The sequence below is a fragment of the Photinus pyralis genome, unplaced genomic scaffold, assembly GCF_008802855.1.
Source record: "Photinus pyralis isolate 1611_PpyrPB1 unplaced genomic scaffold, Ppyr1.3 Ppyr1.4_LG3b, whole genome shotgun sequence".
Classification (NCBI taxonomy): domain Eukaryota; kingdom Metazoa; phylum Arthropoda; class Insecta; order Coleoptera; family Lampyridae; genus Photinus; species Photinus pyralis.
In genome coordinates, this window is record NW_022170510.1 from 9,834,003 (window position 1) to 9,856,928 (window position 22,926).

Here is a 22,926-nt window from a genome sequence, read left to right on the forward strand (position 1 = left end):
TGAATAAATTAAGGACTCACCTGATCCCATAGTGTGTGTTTCTTCCAAGATACAACTTTCTTTTCTTAATGTTAGCTTTTCTGTTCAACAAAGAAATGGAATTAAACAAAAAATTATTTACAATTTTATTTTCAATAGAATAGATACATTATATAAGTAGAAAATTCTGTCGAATCACATTTAATAAATGCAGTAACAATCTGCCATTGAATGTTTGACAAATACTACCACATACAGTCTTTGATTCAACAGGCGGGAGAGCTACAAAACTTATCATTACAAAATATGTAATTAATTTAAATACTCTGCAACACAAGGCTTGACAAAACAAAACTATTTTAAGAATTGAGTGAGGTAGAATTTGTTTCTGATTAAAAAAAAACAGAGCCTTAAATAAAAAATTTCACTTTTGCCGCTGATGGTTGTAGGGTTGTAAAAGTTAATATAATAATAATAATAGAGTTAATAATTGATGGGACGTAAAATCCTTAAGCAAATATATATACATAAAAGTGAACAGTAATTGGAAATTGTTTTCGAACAATTCTGATCTCTCTATACTAGAGCTTGGATTTAATCGATCCACAATTTGATCGTGAGATCAACTCATGGATCAATCGGTCCGTTTGATTCCAATATTAATCAAATTACCCCTCGAAATTTTGTTTAAAATAATGTAAATAATTGACAATTTGATTAATTGATCAATCATTAATTGGTGGTCATTCTCCCATCCCTTATATCTACATGTAGCGATCAATACATTTTGTGCTATTTCTACCAATCCATCTTGAAATTTTTGCTGGTTACATTTACACCCTACACAAATTTTTATAGTAACCAACAAGTGTAAACTGCCGGATCCGAATTTAGTCCGCGCATTTTACTACAAAAATTTAATGTAAGACACCAATTAGGATAAAGGTTTTATAATAATCATTAATCAATAATTATTTGTCACACTTTCATTAACATTCAGTAAGCTTTTTACACATTTCTTCCTTTTATATTAAAATACTCTAATCAGCCACTAACACTTATAATAAAATTCAAACATTTCCACGAAACCATTACCAAAGAGGATAATCGAATAACCGGTGTAAAACAACAAAAGAATGCTACATGTGTTAATAAGAGTTTGCAACTTAACAATTATAATTTTTGGTAATGATTCCATAGCATTACTTGCCTACGTTATACATCCATATAAGCATTTAAAATTCGAAAAAGTGACATCTTCGTACCAAATCCTTTGCTCTACCTAGTTTTAACAATGTGCAAACCGTGAACAATCTCCAATATTATATTTATGTTAAAAGTAATGACAAAAAAACAAAAATTAATTTACCTACATGATATTTGATATCATTTGAAACAGTCTTTCATTTTTGAGACAGTTCTAAATGCAATGTAAAAGAATAGTTTATAAAATTATTCTTTTCGCATTTTATATAATATATAGTCACTCGGTAGATACAAATATTTCTAGCCTAAATTGTGAACTACATTACAATTTTATTGGGATTCTGCCATCGAACTGCTATTGTAAAAATATTTATTGTACAAGCTCTTTGTACATCAATGATTAATATTTGTAGTCGTGTACATTAATGAAAGTATGATTACGCTAAACGATCGTACCTACTTTACAAATAGCAACCATGTAAAGAAGCCAACTGTCGAAATTAAAAATATTATTAACTAGGTCAGTCAATTTATGGAAATAAATAATAATGAAACGAATTATTTCAGTCTATTTTCTTTTTAAAAACGATGAGCAAATGGAACATTCCAAGTTTGCCTAACTAAATGGAGTTTTTGCAAGCTTAAGTACAGGGATAGATGATTTTGGTGAAACTAAACAAAATGATCTCTTGGAATGAATTCTGTCCAACTTCATTTTTCTAAATTTATAGAGATCAAGTGTGTCACAGACGGTAAAAAAGCCTTATTTAAATTATTTAATAAAAGTATACAATGAACACACCACGTGGATGGTCCACGTCAATTACTTTTCATGTTTGTCATATTAAAACAAGTTCAATTCTGACTTAGTTCAACTTGTAACTACTGCTCGTACATTAAATTTTGATCTATTGGTAATTTTGAATCTTTTAACAATGAGGTACTTATTCCAGTACTTTTCAATGTATGGAATTGCATCACTGCCAATGAAAAGTAGAAAATTTAAACCTTTCCAGGTATTCCCATGGTATAAGGGTATCCGATATACTATACAGTGATAAATACTTAAAAAAATAACAGTAATTTTGTTGGTGCAGATGACTATCAAAAGAAATTGATCCCATAAATTCCCCCCACACTGTGTCAGACTTACACAGAGAAGTACAGCATCTTTTGACAAATGTTTTGAATAATTTAATAATACAGCACCAAATACTGGTCAGAGTACCTACATTTTAATATGACTTTTTGAAAGTAATCCATGAACCCAAAAAAATGTTACTAAAAAAATAATCGATTAAGCATACGATAACAGAGGATTAAGCTAAATAACTAATAAGAAATAAATATTTATTTACGCTTACCTAGTAAATTAAATTTTACTACACAAAATACGCTAGATTGTTCTGTTATCGATATTTCTACGCTTTGCGAGTCAAATTCTATTAAGATGGCACCGCTAACACAAAATTTTATTTAAAATAAAAGCAACTAAACATCATGGCAGTTTTCTAATTTGCTATTTTTGCATTTTCTCTGGCAGTCAATTGGCAGTGATTGATTATGTACTTACAAATAAATGAATTAAATTTAAAAAAAAGAAATCGTAAACAAACACGTACATATTACAAATACTAGTTCAAAAAATCACACATCTTTATATAATTACATTAAATCATATAAAAGTAACCCGAACGTGTTAATTACAGTTGGAACGACTCCAAGTTCGAGTTGCAATGGTGACAAACAAGAGCACCGTTACGACTTTGGGGAATGCCTTATGTATAATGAGTAAATTTGAATTGTACACAGATCGGCGATGCTCCCATTTGACAATTAAATAGAATAAGCAACAGTTGCATAAATAAATGCGACATACAAAGTACACTATGAAACAACTTAAAAATGTATGTGACTATGTTAATTGCGCTAGTCTAGTCGATTACTAACAACTATAACCAGTGACATGGCAGTGTCTAAGGGCTGGTTGTAAAACGGTCGGACAGTCTCGTGCACTTCCAACAATCGAGTAGTCTCCCGTGCTTTACCTAACTTACTATACTTACAATACATACAGCCTACTGTACAATGTGAAAGACTCACAAACGATGCGTATTTTACATTAAAGTGATCCCTTACAATGATTTCTTCTATATTTGCATTAATCGAGAAACTTAAATAAATAAATTAATCACAATAAACAGAATAGTTACAAAAATGAAAAATGTTCCCACAGCATTGTCTATTACTTATTTAATGGCTTTATATCACGTACACTTCGAAGGTTTACGACGCTGTTTATGCCGACGTTTGGAATGGTGTGGAAATAAAATTGGATTTAATTCGTTTAACGCGTTCGGTTGCAACTGTCGAATCGAGATCACCTTCGAAGGACTGTATTCCTTTTCGTGCACCCACTCGTCCGGTAAGCTAAAAAAACGCCCAAATTTAAAATCTATAACTGCGTACTTAGAAAGTAAGTAGTTCTGCGCATGCTTATCTACTGTATCAAACAAACCAAACGATTAAACCAAAAACATTATTGTAACGTTTTCATTCAAACACGTTTAAAGTTGACACAGTTGATTAGTAAGAAAAGTCTAATAAGTGGAAACACTTGAACAGTTGAAACATACACTAAAAAAAATTAATAAAACTTCAATCAATGGTGCTATACAGGTAGGTATATCAGGGAAGAGATCCTGTTCTCGAATCAACTAAAAACGACCTCCAAAGCCACTGATATTATGGTTGCAATATCCAATTTGATTGAAAAACATAATATTTTACGGGCCCAAAAATTTTATTTCAGCGCCATCAGAAAGCTGAGAAAAAATCACTAAGTGATTTCTAGAATTAATCAGCATAAAAGTCTGCATAACTTTGCCCATTTAAACGCTTACAGTTTATGAGTCCCAATAGTGAAAATGAAAAAAAAAACTCAATAATTAATTAATTTTTTTAATACGTTTTATGTAGTAAAAGCAGGGTTTATTTTTTAATTGGAGAAGGGGGGCGTAAGCAATTTTAGTTTTCAGGGCGTCATGGAAAGAAATTTGACAAGCACTGGTCTAGCATTGGATCGCTGGGAAAGATTGAAGAAAAGTGCTAAATTATTCAGAAGGAAGAAGAAAGACGCTAAAGTAATCAATTAGGAAAAAAATTCAAAAATCAAAATATATTGGAGAAGTTAAGCAAAGAATTGAAATAAAAAAAATTTCTGGGCAGATAAGGCAAGAGCACACTTGTTGATAAACAAAACCAAAATTCCAAAAACGTCAATTTGTAATTAAAAGAGTATGCATTCAGTTTAAAAACAAACAACAAACAAATAAACCAAATGCCTAAACTGTACTCTTTGGGAACTATGCCTCAATAAATACGTGCCTACCCCTACCCTAAATCCTTCAGATCAGGACGACTGTTTAGCAACTGATACTAATGATGTGTTTATACCAGGCCTGATCAACCATATGTCCGCGAATATCAAATGGCCCGCGCGCATATTCGGAAATAGCAGACGCTTTATCCCTTCGGAAAAACCGCGGTCCGCAGCATTTTTGTACAACTTGGCTTTTCAAACAATTTGAGAAGACAATCTTAAACTTACAAATAACCTAACAAGCCTTGTTTCCTTACCATTGGACCATTATTATTCAATCGTTATTAAACTGAGTACGCATTCCCAAATAGTTGTGAGGAAGGGTCAATTTTCGCATGCCTGGGGACGCGTCTACCGTTTATAAATATGCGGCTCGTGCAGGGAAATTACCGTCAAATTGAAAAAGTTTGGCTTGCCGCGGAAAGTAAGTACATTGCGCATCACCTAATCAATAACAATACAAAAGCTTCATCCCAAAGCCCTGAAGTTGTTTTTTGTAAAAAATAATGGAAAATACAAATTTTAAAAGTGTAGCCCCGTATCCATTTTCATTGACTTTTTAAGAAAATTCGCTCCCCCATGACAATCATCCATTGTCACGGTATTTTGTGTATAGTCCACAAAGTACTCTTTCACTGCATATAAAAGTGTAGCTCCTTTCCTTTATTCACAGAGTCTGCCTTCTAACAGCATATAAAAGTGTAATTCCTCCCCGTTTTAAATTTACTAATTTTTTTAAGAAAATTCGGTTTTAAATAACATCCATTGCGATGGTTGTACTTTCCAGGTTGATTTACTGTTTGATTTTATTTACAGATTCCACAAATTACCACGTATCCCACGTTAGAGGTGTTTAAAAAGCTAGATTTTCACTTAAAAACTCTGAATAGGAAAAATCTCCTACAATTCTTGCAATATTGCCTTTAAATCCAAAATGAGGTTTAAAAAGCTGCTTTGGAAACACTAACTGTTTTTGCCTGTAAAAGTAATAAAAACTGAAAGAAAAGCCCCAAACAACCACGACAATACTTCAATAAAAAGTACGCGTTTCCGCAACAAAGCCTCTATTGTCAGCCACTAATTAAAAAACACGTTTTTATTTGTTTGCTGATGATACAGATTGACTGACGAAATCTTACAGTTTTATTGCTATTTCTGGGTATTTTTGTTTAATTTTTTTTTGGTAAAATTTGCTTTGAGAAACTTCTAAGTAGCAAAAACTGATAACATCAAAGATACCAAAGAAGGTTTATGAATCTGTAAAAGCTCAAGAAGCTCAAAAAATTGATCGAAGAATCCAAAAAAAAAACCTAGAAAACCGAAGAAGCTCAAGAAGATGAAGAAGACGAAGAAACAGAAGAATCTGAATCTGAAAAAATCCAAAAATCTGAACATGGGAAGGTTAGGAGGAATACATAAATCGAAACAGTATGGAAAAACAAAACAATGCGTCCTAATTTCTCGGGTGCTTGTTGCCCGAAACGTAAGTGCAAAAAGTTTGAGAAGTCAAGCATCTGAAGAAGTCAAATAAATCCATCGAGTTTAGAAAGTCGAGCGAATTAATACTTGTAAAAAGTCGAAGAAGCCCAGGAAATATGTGTAAGAAATCAGAAACTCGAAAAGTCCAATAGAACCTATAAATAGACTGTAAAAAATCATCCCTGTCTAACCTAATTCAAAATTCGCTTTCAAATATCCGAAAATTGCTCAGCTTCATTGGAAATGCACCAACATTCATGTCCATGTATGTCTTTTACTCCTCTGATGATGTTAATTGTTATGATTGAAAGATGGGTTTAAAAAGGGCCATTAACTCCTAGCATTTTTGATGCAAATTTGGGGAGCATAATGAAATACTAAAAATAAAGATATAATCTCTGCCTTTACAAGACCTAAACATACCATATCCACAATCATAATTAAGCGCGAAGAACCAAGCTAGTGGTTTTTAATTCCATACATTTTTATTGAAAATAAAACATTAAAAAACCGTTTTAGATTTCTTCATCCCCCCCCCCTTCCCCTTCAACATAAAAAATTGGGCGATATCCCTTCCCTAACCACTCTGGAGGTTCTAATGCTAAACAATGCAAACGGAGATAAATATAGCTGACACTTACATGTTTGACGGTCTCCAACGTATCAGTATCTTGCGCTTTCCATCAATTTCAATTCTTCTCGCCAGTATCTCACTGTGCAGTCGAATGTTATCGCCCGGCACAGAGTCGTTGTGTCCTAACGTTCGCGTTTCCGTCATGGTTAGCAGTTGATGTTGCAATCCCTCCATAATTCCGTTATCAAAAAAGTCAAACATGCGCGCTAAAAACACGAAAATAAGCAACCACGAAGATGAATTGTGAATTATGAATCATCAATCTAAGTAACTTACAGTTTTTGAGGATTGGCAGATAATTCAGTTAAAAAGATATTCTACTCATTTACAACAAGTTTTTAAAGTAAAAATTTTGCCGTCTCAAATTTGAACCCTACCTGACCAAGGCTGTCTCCTGAATCGTATCTTCTTTCCGTTGCGCTTAAAAAGTTTCGCCGAATTGTTGTCAACCGATTTTTTGTTGGCGTTCGCGTTTTGCGTACCGTCCGTGTTAAAATGGCCGTTGACGTGCCTCTCAAGAGATAACTAAAATAAATTCCATCAACCCCAAGCTATGACACAATTTTCAAGTTCTAAAACTATTCATATCGAATTTGAAATCTGCTACGTAATACAGTGGGCTACGCGGTAAAGTTGCGGGGTAGTTGCACTAGGAGTGCTCAACATTTCTAATTTGAATTTACCATTCCAACCAACAGTTAAAATCGAAATGAAAACTACCCTTCGACTTTCCCGGTAAAAATACAATCTGATTGGAATCATAACCTACCTGAGAGTTAAACCTCATACCACAACCTTCCACGATACATCGGAAAGGTTTCGTCCCTGCATGGGCCAGAACGTGCCGTTCCAACCAAGTGCGGGAACATGAGGTCCGCCCGTGAACTTTGCATCCCAGCCATAGGCACACGTAGTGTTCTTGACTTGCTTGCGATATCACATGTTTAATCTGCAACAACGAAAGTATGAGACACCGTCCGAAATTGGCAGACAGTACCTGTAGATGTTCTAATAAGGCCCCACTGGTATCAAATTGCGAATGACATTCGGCCCACCGACAACACGTGGAATCGCTCGAATGCGAACTTCGCGATTCCTTGCACTCTGAGCTATCCTGTTGTTTAGCCGGAAACCTGATTGTCTTTGGCTGAGACAAAATTGGTGACTTTTGAGACTCGACGCTAGGTTTTTGGCTCACCAAAATCTCTAGCTGTTCTTTACACGTCGAAGATATACCACTATCTGAACTGGCAGGCGATGTTTCTTCCACCCTAACTTCCTTACACGCGCTCACGCTTGTATTACACCCTGTCACGTTAGAATTGATAAATGTTGGAACGTTGCACTCGTTCAATTTGGGTTTCGTCGGTATAACCGTGGGAAGACCGGCATCGACGTTCAGTGCAAAGTTTGACCCGTTTATTTTTGAAGGCAAGGTATTTAATTTCACGATAGGCACTACCGTCGCATTTAGTTTAATACAATTAAAGTTGTTTATGGTGGTGATCTTCTGAAGCGGATGAATCATCGTACACGGCGTACTCACTAGTGGAATGGTATTAATTTTATCACTACTCAACGTGGTGAACTGTTGCAGAATGAAGTTGTCGGGTGGTTTTGGTGTTTTTGTATGAAGATAGGCCAGATTTGGAGGAAGTGCTAGTGTTGTTAGTGTAACTGTGGGTGTGAACGTATTCACTTCATTAACGTGGTTTAAATTATTAACTGTAACTTTATCACATACTTTGCTTGGGGCAGGTAAAATTTTTCTAGGAACAGTAACTGATGATAATTTTCTACTTTTGGCACTGACAGCCATCTTTTTCACCGCTGTATGTACAGTCCTCACATCGATTTTACGTTGGTTTTGCGTTTTTAAATTCGTGTTTGGTTTCAGTCCCCCGACCAGCGAAAAATACTTGTGCAAATTTGGATTTTTTGTTGGGTTTGGTTTTGTAATTAGATTAGAGAGCTCCTTCTTTATCCCGTTGGCTTTCATCTGCGCTTTGAAATATTCGGTGATCTTCCCTTGCGTTTTAGCTGCTGCCGCGAGATCCGCTTTCTTCGATGATACTTTTTTGTTCGTAACCAGAGCCGGATTTGAACTAGGTGCTTTAATATTAGAATCCGATATCGATAATACTTCAGTCGTGACGTTACTTAATTTATTATCATTTTTCATTTGCAATGAATTATGAGACAATGAACTCAGACATGCTGGTGGTAGTTTGTTTCCTTCCTTTTCCTTTTGTACTGTCTTTTGATCTTCCTTCTTGAACGATGCGTTCTCGTTATCCGTCTTTATTCTTTTGGGAAAGGCGGCTTTATCCGTAGTGTGTCTTTTTACAGGTGGACTTTCGCCTCTAACCCAAGGCCACGGTGGATGGTGCGCTGATTGTGTAGGAGGCATTTTGGCAGGCTGTGATGCTGAATCTTCAGAATGACTCGACGCTGTGCTGAATGGCGATCCCGGATCCGTTATATCACTCGATGCGGTACTGCTTCCACTGCAATCTGTGCAACTCAATACTGCCACACCACTGGAAACAAAAGAAAACCGAATTAAATAAATAATTTGAGTGTAATAAAAAAAGAATAAATCAAATTATCTCTAAATTTACTTAAATTAAATTGGAAGTTATAATTTCATTTGAAAATCACAAGACATCATTATTGAACCTTTCACATTAGAATTTGATCACCGAAAAACGTTATTCTAACGCTTTAAAAACTAGGTACATAACATTCTTATTTTCGGCCTCGGATCGCTTTATTACGGCACTAGTTGAATAAACAAACCATTTTATTCGCAATCATACACAGTGAGTTTTGTAAAATGCGCGCATACGCTTTTGTATGGAATGTAATTTCCCTCATAGATTGATGTGTTTTTTTTAAATTGAACATAGGGAAATTACATTGCATGCAAACTCCTATGTTCGCATTTAAAAAAAATTCACTGTATACCTCTAGATTCTAGAACATAAAAGTCTTAGGGCTTTGAATCTTGTTCCACATAAAAACCTAATTCAATTTGGAGTCAGAAAGTCATCCAGTCATCACCTTTGGCCCCAAAGATCTTACTTGGACGCAGAGCAAAATAACTATGTACAAGTAGACCCTAAGTCTAACGAAGTCTAAGACCTCCTTCTAGAGAGTTCTCGTGATATGAGAACAGTAAACATTTTATTTATTTATATATGTATAGGTATAGGGCGGCCCTAAAAATGACAGATTTTTGATATTTTTTAAATATTAATAATTACGGCACCCGAAAATACCATAAATACCAAGTACTTCTACAATTATTTATGCAAAATTCGAGTATTAAATCAAAAATCTGTACAATAGAGGCATAGAGGTGTCCTTTATCTTTACATCGGCACCTAACAACACGGGATAGAATCCAATTTACTCAAATACCCATATATAATTTCTATTAAAGCGCTTTCCTAGTCGTATTCAGAGAACGGCCTCTTAAGAATGTCGATTGGATTGATGAATGTCAATCAATTGAGGCTATGCAATTTTTTTCTAAACAATTACAACACCTACAAGGATGGAAGTAACCGTTTTTGTTATGTCCATAAGCATGCTCCTTCCAAATTTTGCAAAAAAAATGTCTCAGGATGACGGGGCTCTAAGGGAAGGGAAAGGGAGAGATCTATTAACAAGCATTACATGAAAGTAATAAATTAAAACTTACCATTTAGAAATTTGAAAACAATATTCAAGATAAGTAGGTAATCATTAGTAATTAGGGGATTCTAAGAAGATTCTAACAAGCTTTAAAATCACTCCTAAGAAAATTCTTAAAAAATTGTCCAGGGTTCTGTAGAATCTGCTTGTAATTGTAATTCTAAACAGAATCTGAAATCTTTCAACAAGATTCTAAAAAGAAAGTAATAAAATACGGAGGAGATTCTAAAAAAATCCAAGAAGATTTTAAGAAGATTGTAAAATTCCAAAATCCTGAAAAGATACTAAGATGGCTCAGATTCAGAGAAGATTCCAAGAGCTTTAAGAAGATTGTAAAACAATTCTGAGAAGTTCCTAAACGCCCACATTTTTTTGAAACTTGAAACTTTAATCGAGTTCTGAAACCGAGTATATTGTTGTACTGAAGATAAATGTTACTGAACCTAGTTTAGGTTTTCCGGGCCGAATTTACCAAATTTCTCCGACTGCTATTGTTGCTAAATTAGAATACATGACTACAGTAGTGACTATGATAGAATTGCGCAAGTTGTATTTGGACAGCAAGTTACAAGTTCATGGTGTAAATGAATAAACTCTCCAACATTTGCACAATCAGTAAAGACTGTTGCGTGAAGAGAACAGGAAACTCGTGGGCGGAAGTGGAATTAGACATTAAACGTATACGTATGTATGTACGAATTAGAACTAACAAATTTTGAGGGTGCACCCATTCAATTTGCATTGCATATACCATTACCTGTGAATCCTACGTAACGTTCGGAAAACCCGTTCGTGCGTGCCTCCAATTTACGCGCGGAACGGTCCTCGGCCATTTAAAACAATGCGAAAGGATAAGAAGAGACCAATCAGCTGACCGCCGTTCAAAGTAAATCATACGAAGCAATTCATATCGCTTTTAAAATCATGGCAGGTAAACAAGTAGTGGAACCACGAAACAGCCAAGCCAAGGTACCGTTGATGTTTCGACAGACGGGTCCGGGTCCACTAACCCAGAGTGTAGCGGGCGCGCCGGCCAGGTGAATGTGCGATTCAAGGACGACGTCGGAGGGTACCACAATCGATAATTTTTACCTGTGCTGCTCTGCAACTTTTCGTTTCTCTCTCGCTCGTCTCCTACAGACCAGAGATTCCCCTAGCCATGCGCGGTTTTAAAATTTCTAAACCGTAACTGATTATTCATTACGTCCTTCCTGTTTACCTTTTTGCTGCTGTTACCCACCTTTCGGTGTGTGTGTGCGCGATGAAATCGAAAACTAGAAACGTGCCTCGCTGGCTCTTTTCCAACTCGTTCTAGGCAATGAAACTGAAAATGTTTATTGTTTGTAATCGCTGTTTCGTGGTCGGTTGGCGAGGAGTAATTCTCATTTTTCTCTGTTTGGCACCGGTAACTTAAATTAAATCCGTATTGCGTTACGTTTTACAATCACAATTTTAATTCATCCCAGTTGACCAACGCCATTTTGAATCAGATTGATACTTTCCATTTGCTCAACAATCTCACCCTTCAACGTAATGACTAACTACTTTTCATTACGTTTGCAAGAATTAACTGGTAATTGCAACATCACCCATACTTTATCAATCCAAATAATCTTAACCGAGATCTTAACTTCGTTTCAACCATTTTATAGTCTTAGAAGTTATGGTAGGTACTCAACGGACTTTATGCCATCACTGGTACATGGTAAAAAATAGTGCAAAATGAGACGTGAAGTGTCTATAATTTTCCCCGAAAGATTATCATAAATTAAGCTTATCTTCAGGGATAAATAAGTTAAACAAGTTTCAAATGTAATCGCGTAAACGATTTACAAAACGGATTTCTACATTGCCTTTTTTCAAAACAAAAAACATAGTTGCTCTAGTCAAAAAATTCATCCCCTTGGAACTAAGAAGGTTGTGGGCATGCGCATAAACAATCCAATTACTGAGTAATCTTATAATTCCGCTATAGAAGGAATTAGGAATGTCACCGGAAAAGTTTTCTAAGGAAATTGGCTCTTATGATATAAAAACGATCTAGTAGCGACACAGCCGTAGGGACAGACATATAGACGGACGGACGAACAAAGTGGCCACAATGGCGCATTATTTATTTTTTTGGAAATGCGCTATAAATGAAGTTTCGAAATATAAGATAAACACCTCAGCGCTAACAAAGAGCAACAGGCAAACAATGAGGAGGGCGGAACGGAAGACACTAAGGACACTGATGGAAAACAACCTCACAAGAAAGCAGATAAGCAGATAATTACCAGGAGGAAAATCACCAGGAGACTGAAGATGAGGCAGCTGCGATATTGGGGGCACATAAACAGGAGGAAACAAAGATCATATCCTGCAAGTGGCCAAGAATCTACGTGCTCCGGAATGGAAAGTAGACCGGCCCTGCTTCACATTGAACACCACTACAGACCAAACGGTGTGGCGGTCTCAGAGGTTCCCATAGAGAGATGGGAAAAGTGTGGCAAACACAAACTGAAGAAAGAAAACAACCCACTACTGGAGGTGCAGGAAGAATCAGACGGAAGTAAAGGCAGCCAAGGGAAGGAGGAGGAGGAGACAGAACGGGAAGCTGGGAGATGACAACAATAAAGAAGGAAGAAACAAGAAAGAAAGAATCGAGATCAATGGATGGAAGCATCGGGAACCAAGGGGGAGACGCTATCAACAGGAAGCAGGGGCCGAGATCTCGATAGAACAGACATACGATAGACAGGCGAACAGACGACGGAAAATCGAGCACCCGTAACCTCAACTTCGTTGTGTTACGTCAAAGAGTATTACGTTATATACTCTTTGGTTACGCTAAAAAAAACGTCTCAATTAACACTGAATAGTACACATAATCACATTTTTCAACGAATTTGAAATAGTACATCCTAAAAGCGAAGTTAAGCACCCTTTAGGGGTAAAAAATGAACAAGTAATAAGCAATCTGAAAATATAGGCACTACAATTATTTCGTTTAACAAAATTAAACTATGTTCGGCCCTAATTTCTTAAAGTATCAGCAATAAAAATCATTTTTGAGTTTACAACGTAGCGATTAAAGCGAAAAAAAATGCCAACCTCAAAAAATTCACTACCAACTCCAGAATCAATGGCGAAACTGAAAGTACTACGCTTGGAACACTAATAATATTTTAAATACTTAGTGTTAAATACGTACTCCCCTCCGACAAAATCTGCGTTAGCTTTAAGTATTTTCATTTAAATTCCGCCGAAGACCGCGCCTGTATTTGGTTGGCTTTTCGTAGCATTTTCCTGTTTGTACTGCCACCCCTTAATCGATAACTGGTTCGTTTTGGTTCCTCCACCGGGTGTTCGGGCGACTTTCGACGAGGAAAAAATTAATCGAACTGGAGTAGTGCCCGATTGACGCTATACTTAATTTATCTCGTCTGAATATTTGTGGTTCGTATGAATAAAAACGTGCGGCGTTAACTTTTTTCTTGTTTATTTTTTCACAGCACGTGCCGTCGTAATGGAAGTACACATTTCCTCTGCTATCTGAAGCATACTTTGTAACTGAACGTAATTATTAATAATACCCTCAGACATCGACACTGGTATAATTTTACCTACATGAAAAAGATAACCATTAAATGTCAAAATTCCACGTGGTGAAACGATGGTGCCAAGTTAGCCGGTGCGTCCAAGTGACCTTGTAGTTTAGGTCCGTTGACCTGTTTACGTGTTCCTCCGTATTACGAGCCAAGAAAATTTTCCTTTTTTCTTTGCAAACGGAGTATTAAAATGACGGGCGAGTTTCCACTGTGCATTCGCCTGCATATCAGAATGTAAACAAGCAGTTTGTTGGCACACGTATTTGTTTATTTTTAGACTTCAAGACAAAAAGAAACAACGTTGTAATAGAATGTGTCTTGTTTTCGATACCTGGCGAAATAACGGAGTTTCTTCTCCATTTTTTTGATACAAAATACACCTACGCGTTTGTGTAACTGTGTTAAACTTTTAATTTATTGACTTCGAAATGTTTATTGCATGTTCCACTTTTTAATTTATTATTATTTAAGTGTCGCTTAATAAGTGCTTGTCAAAAACGTATAAAATGAATGAATGCTTCACGCCCATAATTCATTTTTAGGGGTTTACAGTCTCACACATTTTGGATGACAGTAGGTAATAAAAATTCGGTTGCACCTTTAGAATCTAATTACACTTACCAAAAGAATATTGGGAATTGAATGTGCAAGAGCAACACACTTTTTTCTATAGGGATTCAACTATCCAAGTGGCCTCGTTTTGTCTTTTAAAATTACTGTTTCCAGAAATGGTTTCAAAGAATATGGGATCACTGAATTAACATTCTGGAAGAAATCGTCGGGTGGTGTGAATTGTTTTGTGACATACACTTGCGACTGTATGTCCCTTTCGATTTCAGCAGCTACCTTCACCACGTGCAGTCTTTCTGATTGAGGATCTGGGCTACTAAACTGAAATCTCGTACCATGTAGTGGTAAGAATTTTGAAGCATGTGTTTTTAAAACAATCAGTCGTGTGTTTGGAGGATGTCTCCACGATCAAAATGTTGTCTCCACACTTTTCAAACAAGTGATTTTTTACTGACTGTTCGTTGTTGAGGTCATTCTCCTTCCATCTGGTCCATGAGTTCATCTAGAGAGAACTTACACTCCTCAGCATTCTCTTCCAGAAATGAATAGATTACTTTCAGGGCCTCATTAACTGCGGGATGCTGACGATTTTCTCTGGACTTTCCTGATGGTTGTACCTTGTAGACAACACCGATGATCTCACATCAAAAAGTTACGTGTTCTCAGAAATACACTTTTATTTTAAGAGCCCATTCATCGCTTCGTTTCTCAGCTACTCAAGATTGTTGCATTCAGAGTCATTTTTTCCGCAGTAATGGCATTGTTCCTTTTTTCTGGTTTCTTTTTCCTTTCTGTCACAAGGAACTCTTCCGTATTTTGTCTCCGCATAGACAACAGTGAAACACTGAAATTGAATTCCCAGAGACTGATTTTGTGGCCCTTGATGGCTTAACCTTTGATTCTCCCCGGCAAACAGCTGCTTTGATCAGCTTCGGATTGTTGTATTTTATCTGACAAGCACTGTGCGCATATATCTGATTCACTTCACCTTCACTGAAAGTCTCCTTACGTATAAAACACACACCCACGCTAGGACTGGAATCCATTTGACAATACTTCTCTTGCCGATGTACCTACATCTGAAAATACTTCTCTCTCGACACAGTGGTGTCGCGTCAAGTGTTGATTGTACCGTACTCGGCCGCAATCGGTACTTACTTAATAGTGGGCAATTGTTTTGTTAATTAATAATAATAATAGTACATAATAATAATAACCTACACGAAACTAATATACTCCCACCTTGACTCTCACCCACATCCAAACTTACATACATCACAAATAACATACAGACATGGAACCAAAAGCCTTTACATGGACGATTTCCACAAGAGGTTAGCCAGGATTGTGTTGACTCTATAGCAACGCACACTTGGTTGTCTGAATGTGATATCTTCCCGGAGACTGAGGGTTTCATGTTAGCAATACAAGACCAGGCCATTAATACACGCAACTATAAAAAAACACATTAATAAAGATAAGTGATTCTTGTCGACTCTGTTCACAAACATCAGAAACAATCCAACATATAATATCGACATGCACAAACAAAATACAAACATCGACACGATCAGGCTAAAATCATACATCAAAAATTAGCTCTTAAACATAATTTCATAACATATAAGACACCATACTACAAATACATGTCACTGATAATACTTGAAAACAACACACACACAAATTATATTGCTACTACTACACTACTCACAGACAAAACTATCCACAATAATAGACCAGACAGTACACTTATAGATAAAACATATATAATATAATATAACCAAACCGTGGGACGTGTCACGTGTCTGTACATGAAGAAAGTAAGGGAAAGAAAAAATGACCATGGTAAATTGATCGTTGTATTTTTCTTCCAAAAGCCCACATTCGCATTGTTGGAGACCCAATGATGAGAAATATGCAAATCTATCGAATTAAAGCAAACTATTCCGATTTTGATTTTATGACTGCTGATAGGAAACGCATACAAGTTCACATTTATCGAATAATGATTTAATTTAACACTACCTACACTTAATTATTCAGAATGTTTAACCATAAACTGAACAGTTAAATATGAATAGTCTCCACAAATTATTTCCTCTTCTTCATAGAAAAGGTGAAAGGGTAAATTAAGTTGTTAATAATTTTTGACAATTTTCTAAAAGCAGTTATGCACCTGCGATGGGTGGGTGCATTTCAATGCTTTGTATTCGAGCAGCTGATGCTTTCGGGAAAGATGAAATTTGTTTTCAAATTGTAACTTTGAACTTTTAATCGCGTAACACGCTTCAATGGATTAACTATCCACGAATTTTTTACTATATCGTTTGAAAGCTTAAGTTGTAAACATACTCTGATGTTTGTATACTTTATAGGTTAAATGCCTCCGCGCTATGGTTAGCGTATGGAGTTTATTAATGATAACGTTATGGTCAATTACAGTTTATTAATAGAGGACATTGATGAATTTGTAACGTCTTTCGCCATTCTGAATGAACGAGCTAATTTAAATTCTAGCTGGGGACATTTCAGAGTGATAGTATTTATATGCGGCTACAAAAGGACGGACAGGCGCCGACTTATTTTACTTTGCAATAAATCAAGTAATATTTATTTTTTTAAATTGTGATTACTTCAATTTATATTATTTCATTTTAATTTATTCGTACACATTCTTTTATTTTCGCATTCACCTGTTTTTTTTTGTATGACCGTATTACAAAAGTTAGATTATATTTTCGAAAACGCTATGTGGTTTTATTAAAAAATAAAGGAATAAAATAAATGCGATACGTAATATACTATACCGCATGCACCATGCAGTTTGCGTGTAATTGCATCGAGTCAAAATGTTGAATACTACTGCACCTGTTACAATTTATTGTCTGTACATTGTGTGTTAAACGCAACATATACGGAACAGTAACCGCAAAAAGAAATGGCTTTGTACCTACAATGCTTGCCGGCGTTTACCATAAGGACGTGCGTGCACTGGAAGAACTTGAAAGTCGACCTCAGATTATGAAAGATGATCATCACACTTCTACGTTCATTGTCCTCTGCTATGCGTGCCTCATCCGGTTTTTGCCGTATTGTAAAAACCTTACGATTTCACTGCGTGTTTAAACTATTATAACACGTTTTCCATCTTTTTTTTGACAGTATGTGAGTACTATGAATGAAGTTTCGAAGTTTTGTAACTATTTACATCGTGTACACATCCATCAAGCAAAACTGTGCAAATATAGGTACCGTTACAGGAACAGGCCGTCGTCGTATTGGCATAGTTAATCTCCCTCGAAAGCTCATGTTATTTAATTATCATTAAGATCTCACTTAAAACACTTAAAGTTGATAGTGGATAACTCTCTAAGGCCACTTTAGACCACTTTTTCAAAAAATAGAGGTCCATCAAGTAGGTATTTTTTAATATCGTTTATGGCTACTTTTAAACCATTTCGTTATCCCTTGACGATATTAATTAATTTATTATTATATTTAGATATTTTATATATTGCCCCCCCCCCCCATGGTTCATTTTCATTTCTATGTTGGATAATGAAATTTTGCAAGTGTTTCTCTTTTTCTTTATTTATTTTTTTATAGTATGCATTTCTTTCTTTTTTATAAGTTTGCTTTATTTCTTTTTCTTGTACTCGTTTTTCATTTTGAAGATTTCTTCTTAGTTTTAAACTTTTCTTCTTATTTCGGTCCATTCCTCATTTCCATTTTTTCCCAAATTTTAATTTAGGTATACTTTTGTCACCAATAATTTGTATATTTTCTGTTAAATATTGAATGTCTTTATCAATTTGTTTTTTATTGAATATATCTGAATTATCTATGAAACAAATATTTTTTCTGCTAAGGTTATGAATTTGTTCCAATTCCTTGACATTTTTTTATTATAATATATACAGGGTGGTGACTTGCGTAACGCATCATAGGGATTTCAATGTAAAATTCATAACATGCGATTATTGGCTCCCCAAATTATTTTAGAATAAAAATGTATTAAGGTTTTTTGTAGGAAAAATTTTTTTACGTCAATCAACCCTATTAGTTTTCAATTTTTTGCATAATAAAGACGGAAAATTGGAAAATAAAACCCCCATCTTTTTCAATAATCTGCGATGCCATGGAATTTTCTAAAACAAAAAAATATCCAGTTATCAATTAGCAGCAGTTCGAAATGGCTTTTATGATCGACTTGGTTACTGTATTGCAGTTAATGGTGACTTATTCGAACATTTATTGTAAATTGTTATATTAGGAAACCGTTTTTAGTAATTTGGTCTTTCTTTATGTGGAATTCGCTGTTCTAAATATAATACTTTTTGATAGAATTTGATTTGTTTAATAGCAGACATTCCATGGCATGACGGATATTGACGTAGTTTTTGTATGATAAAATTCCATGGCATCATCGATTATTGAAAAAGATGGGGGTTTTATTTTCCAATTTTCCGTCTTTATTATGCAAAAATTGAAAACTAATAGGGTTGATTGACGTAAAAATTTTTTCCTACAAAAAACCTTAATACATTTTTGCTCTAAAATAATTTGGGGAGCCAATAATCACATGTTATGAATTTTACATTGAAATCCCTATGATGCGTTACGCAAGTCACCACCCTGTATACAGAGTGGTGCCTAGCGCGACGCAGCATAGGGATTTCAATGGTAATTTCTTTATAGTCAATTACTAGCTCCCCTAATTATTTTAGAGCAAAAGTCTAAATAAGTTTTTTTTTAGAGAAAAAAATACTGCATCTGTTCATACTTTTAGTTATAATTTTCCATTTTTCAAAACCGTAGAAATCGACAAAATAAAAAATTACATTTTTATAAATCAGTGATGCTTTGGAATCTTTTAACAAACTACAAGCGCATCGCATCTAAGTTATCGTTATTTGACGTCGAACGATTTTCATATTTAATTCTGTTAAACTATCCGATGCAAGAAAAAGCGGCAATTGGGTATTGTTTTTATAGAGAATGTATGCCACATCTGCATCAGATACTATTTGTTTATCAGAGAGAATCAGAGTACCTACATAATCGAAGAAAAAAAAACTGATTTGAAGCAGATTTGTTCCTAAACTTATATTCGGATTTTCCGCTACTGCAGCCAAAACGTTGAATGTATTCTCGTTTTCCTGATGGTTTTGACGAACATTATGAACGTTATTGCACTTGCAGTTCTTTAACTAATTTATAAACAAGTATAAATTTAATATACGCCAAAGGCAAATAATGAAACGTGATCGCTGTTTTTTTAGGTAATTCCAAGGCATATTTGATTTATTGTAAAATGAACCTTTTTATTTTGTCGATTTTTACGGTTTTGAAAAACGGAAAATTATGAGTAATAGCATGAACAGATTCAGTATTTTTTTCTCTAAAAAAAACTTATTTAGACTTTTGCTCTAAAATAATTAGGGGAGCTAGTAATTGACTATAAAGAAATTACCATTGAAATCCCTATGCTGCGTCGCGCTAGGCACCACCCGGTATATATATTTATTAGTGTTATTTATAACGGGTGTTTCAATAAGAGCGCAAACTTTCAGTGTTCAATAAAACATGGTTTTCTGTAGCAAAGTATTGAAATATTTATTGATTTAGAAAATATACATTTGGGAACTATGTATGAAACAAAATATCTTGTAAATGGCCGCCACGGCTTTGCTGGCATATGCGTACCCTCTCGACGAAACTTTCAATAACAATATTGAATACATGTGGTGGTATTTCATTGATACAGCGTCTAATTTCGGCTTTCAATGCTTCGATGGTTGCAGGCTTATTGGCATAAACCTGTGACTTCAGATAACCCCACAGCCAGAAGTCTAAAGGCATTAAATCGCAAGAGCGTGGAGGCGAATTCTGGTCACCAAATCGGGAAATTGACACGACCAGGAGCAAACTCGTGCAAGATCGTCAATATTTCATGGGCGGTATGACATGTGGCACCTTAAAAAAAATTTTTTTACTAACCCCCATCTGTAAACTTTCGATCTGTCACGTCATAATCATGTGACATTATGACTGTCAAACATGGCGCGCAATTCAAATCTTACGCTCTTATTGAAACACCCTTTAAAAATTTGTTTATTATTTATTGTTGAAATTTCAATTATATAACATTATAATCACTGTTTGTACATGTAACATCTATGTTTGTTAGACCATTGCCTATATACCTTTTTACATTTTTATGATACATGGTTCCTGTATTAAGAAAAAAAAGGCTATTTCTCTTTCATCACATAATGCCATTATTTCTTGAGTTGCAAATTTTAAATGCTGGTCATTCATTTGCATACATTTTACATGTGATATTGTTTTCAAATTGATTAAGTATTGCCTTTTATAATTTTCCTTATCTTTATATTCGATACTTGGATCTTTTGATATGTTGCTCTAAATAATATTGATATGCTGGGCATTCCCTGCTTTTGACACTGTGGTCATATGGTTTTCCTACTTTTTACAGTTTGCACATTTGTAAATTGTAATTTTCCTCCCTATAATTTTTGAAGTTATGTCCTATTACTGCACACTTGCCGCATATATCACATTCTTGTTTACAAAATTTTGAAGTGTCCAAAACTTTGACATTTGAAACACCTTACTGAAGAAATAAAATTTTGAATTTTGCAACGATTCCAAGTGATATATATTTTCCCTAAGCTTAAAAACTTGTCTCTAATCTCAGACTCCGCTTCATTAACCCACTGTACTGTGCTTTTATTTTTTGGACCTGTCTGAAAATTTAGCTTTATTATTTCGTTAATATCGTTAATTCTTTCTGCATCTTCCGTTAGATTTTGTTTGACTATAGCTTCTACAATATTTTCTACATCATATACGAGTATGATTAATGCTGACCCATTAGGCTTTGGAACTCTTGAAATTAAAGCTTCTTTTTGTATATTTGTGTTGTTTGCTATTTTAAGTAAGACTTCTTTATTACAAGTTTCCGTGATTGCAGCTGTTTTACCAATGACCTTGGCCTAATGGGTTAGAAGCTAAATTACGGCTAAGAAGGTTATCAGTTATCAGACGTCAGACCTAACTTCATTTTTTTAAATGTAATACCCTATATATTTTAATCAACGCATTGATAGTTTGATACAAATGAAAATAAACAAGTTGTAAATCAGCATATGCATTATTACAGCGCATTTTTGGTAAAATTATAGCACCTCCGAAAACCATATCGAAATTATTTTCTTAAATTATCGATCTCACAAGTAATCTAACTCAAAATAGACTAGAGCCCGCACATGTACATTATAGCTTTTAGTGAAAATTTGAAGCCTCTAGCTATTGTAGTTGCTGAGATCTCACCCGGACAGCCGCCCAGCCAGCCATAACGAATATAATAGCGTATTTTTTTCAAAAATGCGCTAAAAATATTTTTGAAATTTTCGAAAATGGAAACAGCACAAAAATTGATCTAGATCAATAGACATCCAGAACAACTTGATTATGGACTTACGTAATTGATTTCGTATTTTAATCTTGGTCCCTGAGACTATAGTGCACTGAAAGAATATTTTAAAAAACGACGCAATCAAGTAAGAGTTTCGCTAAAGATACTAGTGGATTTTATATCTTAAAGAAACCAAATTGCGAGAGCACGAATCGCACAATTCTTGCACCATTTAAAGTGACCTCAAAATCATTCTAATTTGGGCCGCTAACTTAAAAAAAGTTGTTTTAAAATTACTGGCCATCATGTAGAAATTAAAATTGGGTTCCGACTTACAGTTAAAACCTTCTGTACAAAAAGGAATTGCATTCAATGCATTAAGTGCATCATTAGGAAGTCCTTGCTGTCGTATAAAAATTAAAATCTAGGTCACGGAATCACCTTGCATCTAGGTATGTTTGAATGTTTAATTTTTTAGCATTGGAAATGCTTATGTTTTATATGGGTATGAAGTTACTGGTTGGTCGAGCAGAAAAGAAGACAATTGGTGTCGCATCAAGTGATGGTTGTCCCGTACTCGACTGCAATCGGTAGATGCAGGAAAAGTTGCGGATACTGTCGATACGGTACCTACTTACTTAACAGTGCGTAAGGGTTTTCTTAATTCGAATCTAAATTTATCGCACATCGCCTGTGATAGTATTACACGCACGTTACGACGCTTATTATTCAGAAAATTTACGTTTGCGACACGAGCGAGCTTGCGAGCGAGTGGAGCAAGTGATACCGTATGAATAAGGGTTATTTGTGTTTTACATATATGGCATTGTACGGTTATTATTTCCAATGTCTCCGATGGTTGCAAGCATTGCGAAATCTGTGAATTTTTATTTTAAAGACTCCTCTGTTGCACCGTCAAATCTTCCCATACCTTCTATTCCCTTTA

General features: G+C 35.0%; 1 protein-coding gene across 1 annotated transcript; it reads right to left on the minus strand.

Annotated features, from left to right (window-relative positions):
• Positions 1-549: 549 nt before the first annotated feature.
• Positions 550-11,212, minus strand: LOC116167097. Its single transcript, XM_031482337.1, has 6 exons — positions 11,137-11,212; positions 7,678-9,227; positions 7,450-7,629; positions 7,058-7,205; positions 6,688-6,886; positions 550-3,615 (listed from the first exon to the last, which is right to left on the minus strand). The coding sequence occupies exons 1-6, from the start codon at positions 11,210-11,212 to the stop codon at positions 3,453-3,455; spliced, it is 2,316 nt and encodes a 771-aa protein (XP_031338197.1). The 3' UTR covers positions 550-3,452.
• Between the last annotated feature and the right edge of the window lie 11,714 nt (positions 11,213-22,926).

Bases quoted from the DNA above. Each gene is read 5' to 3' on its own strand.
- LOC116167097 (XM_031482337.1), bottom strand. From the start codon at position 11,212: ATGGCCGAGGACCGTTCCGCGCGTAAATTGGAGGCACGCACGAACGGG. The intron at 7,630-7,677 runs GTACTGTCTGCC...TCGTTGTTGCAG, and splicing joins CCTTATTAGAACATCTACAG to ATTAAACATGTGATATCGCA. The intron at 7,206-7,449 runs GTAGGTTATGAT...AATTTATTTTAG, and splicing joins GTATGAGGTTTAACTCTCAG to TTATCTCTTGAGAGGCACGT.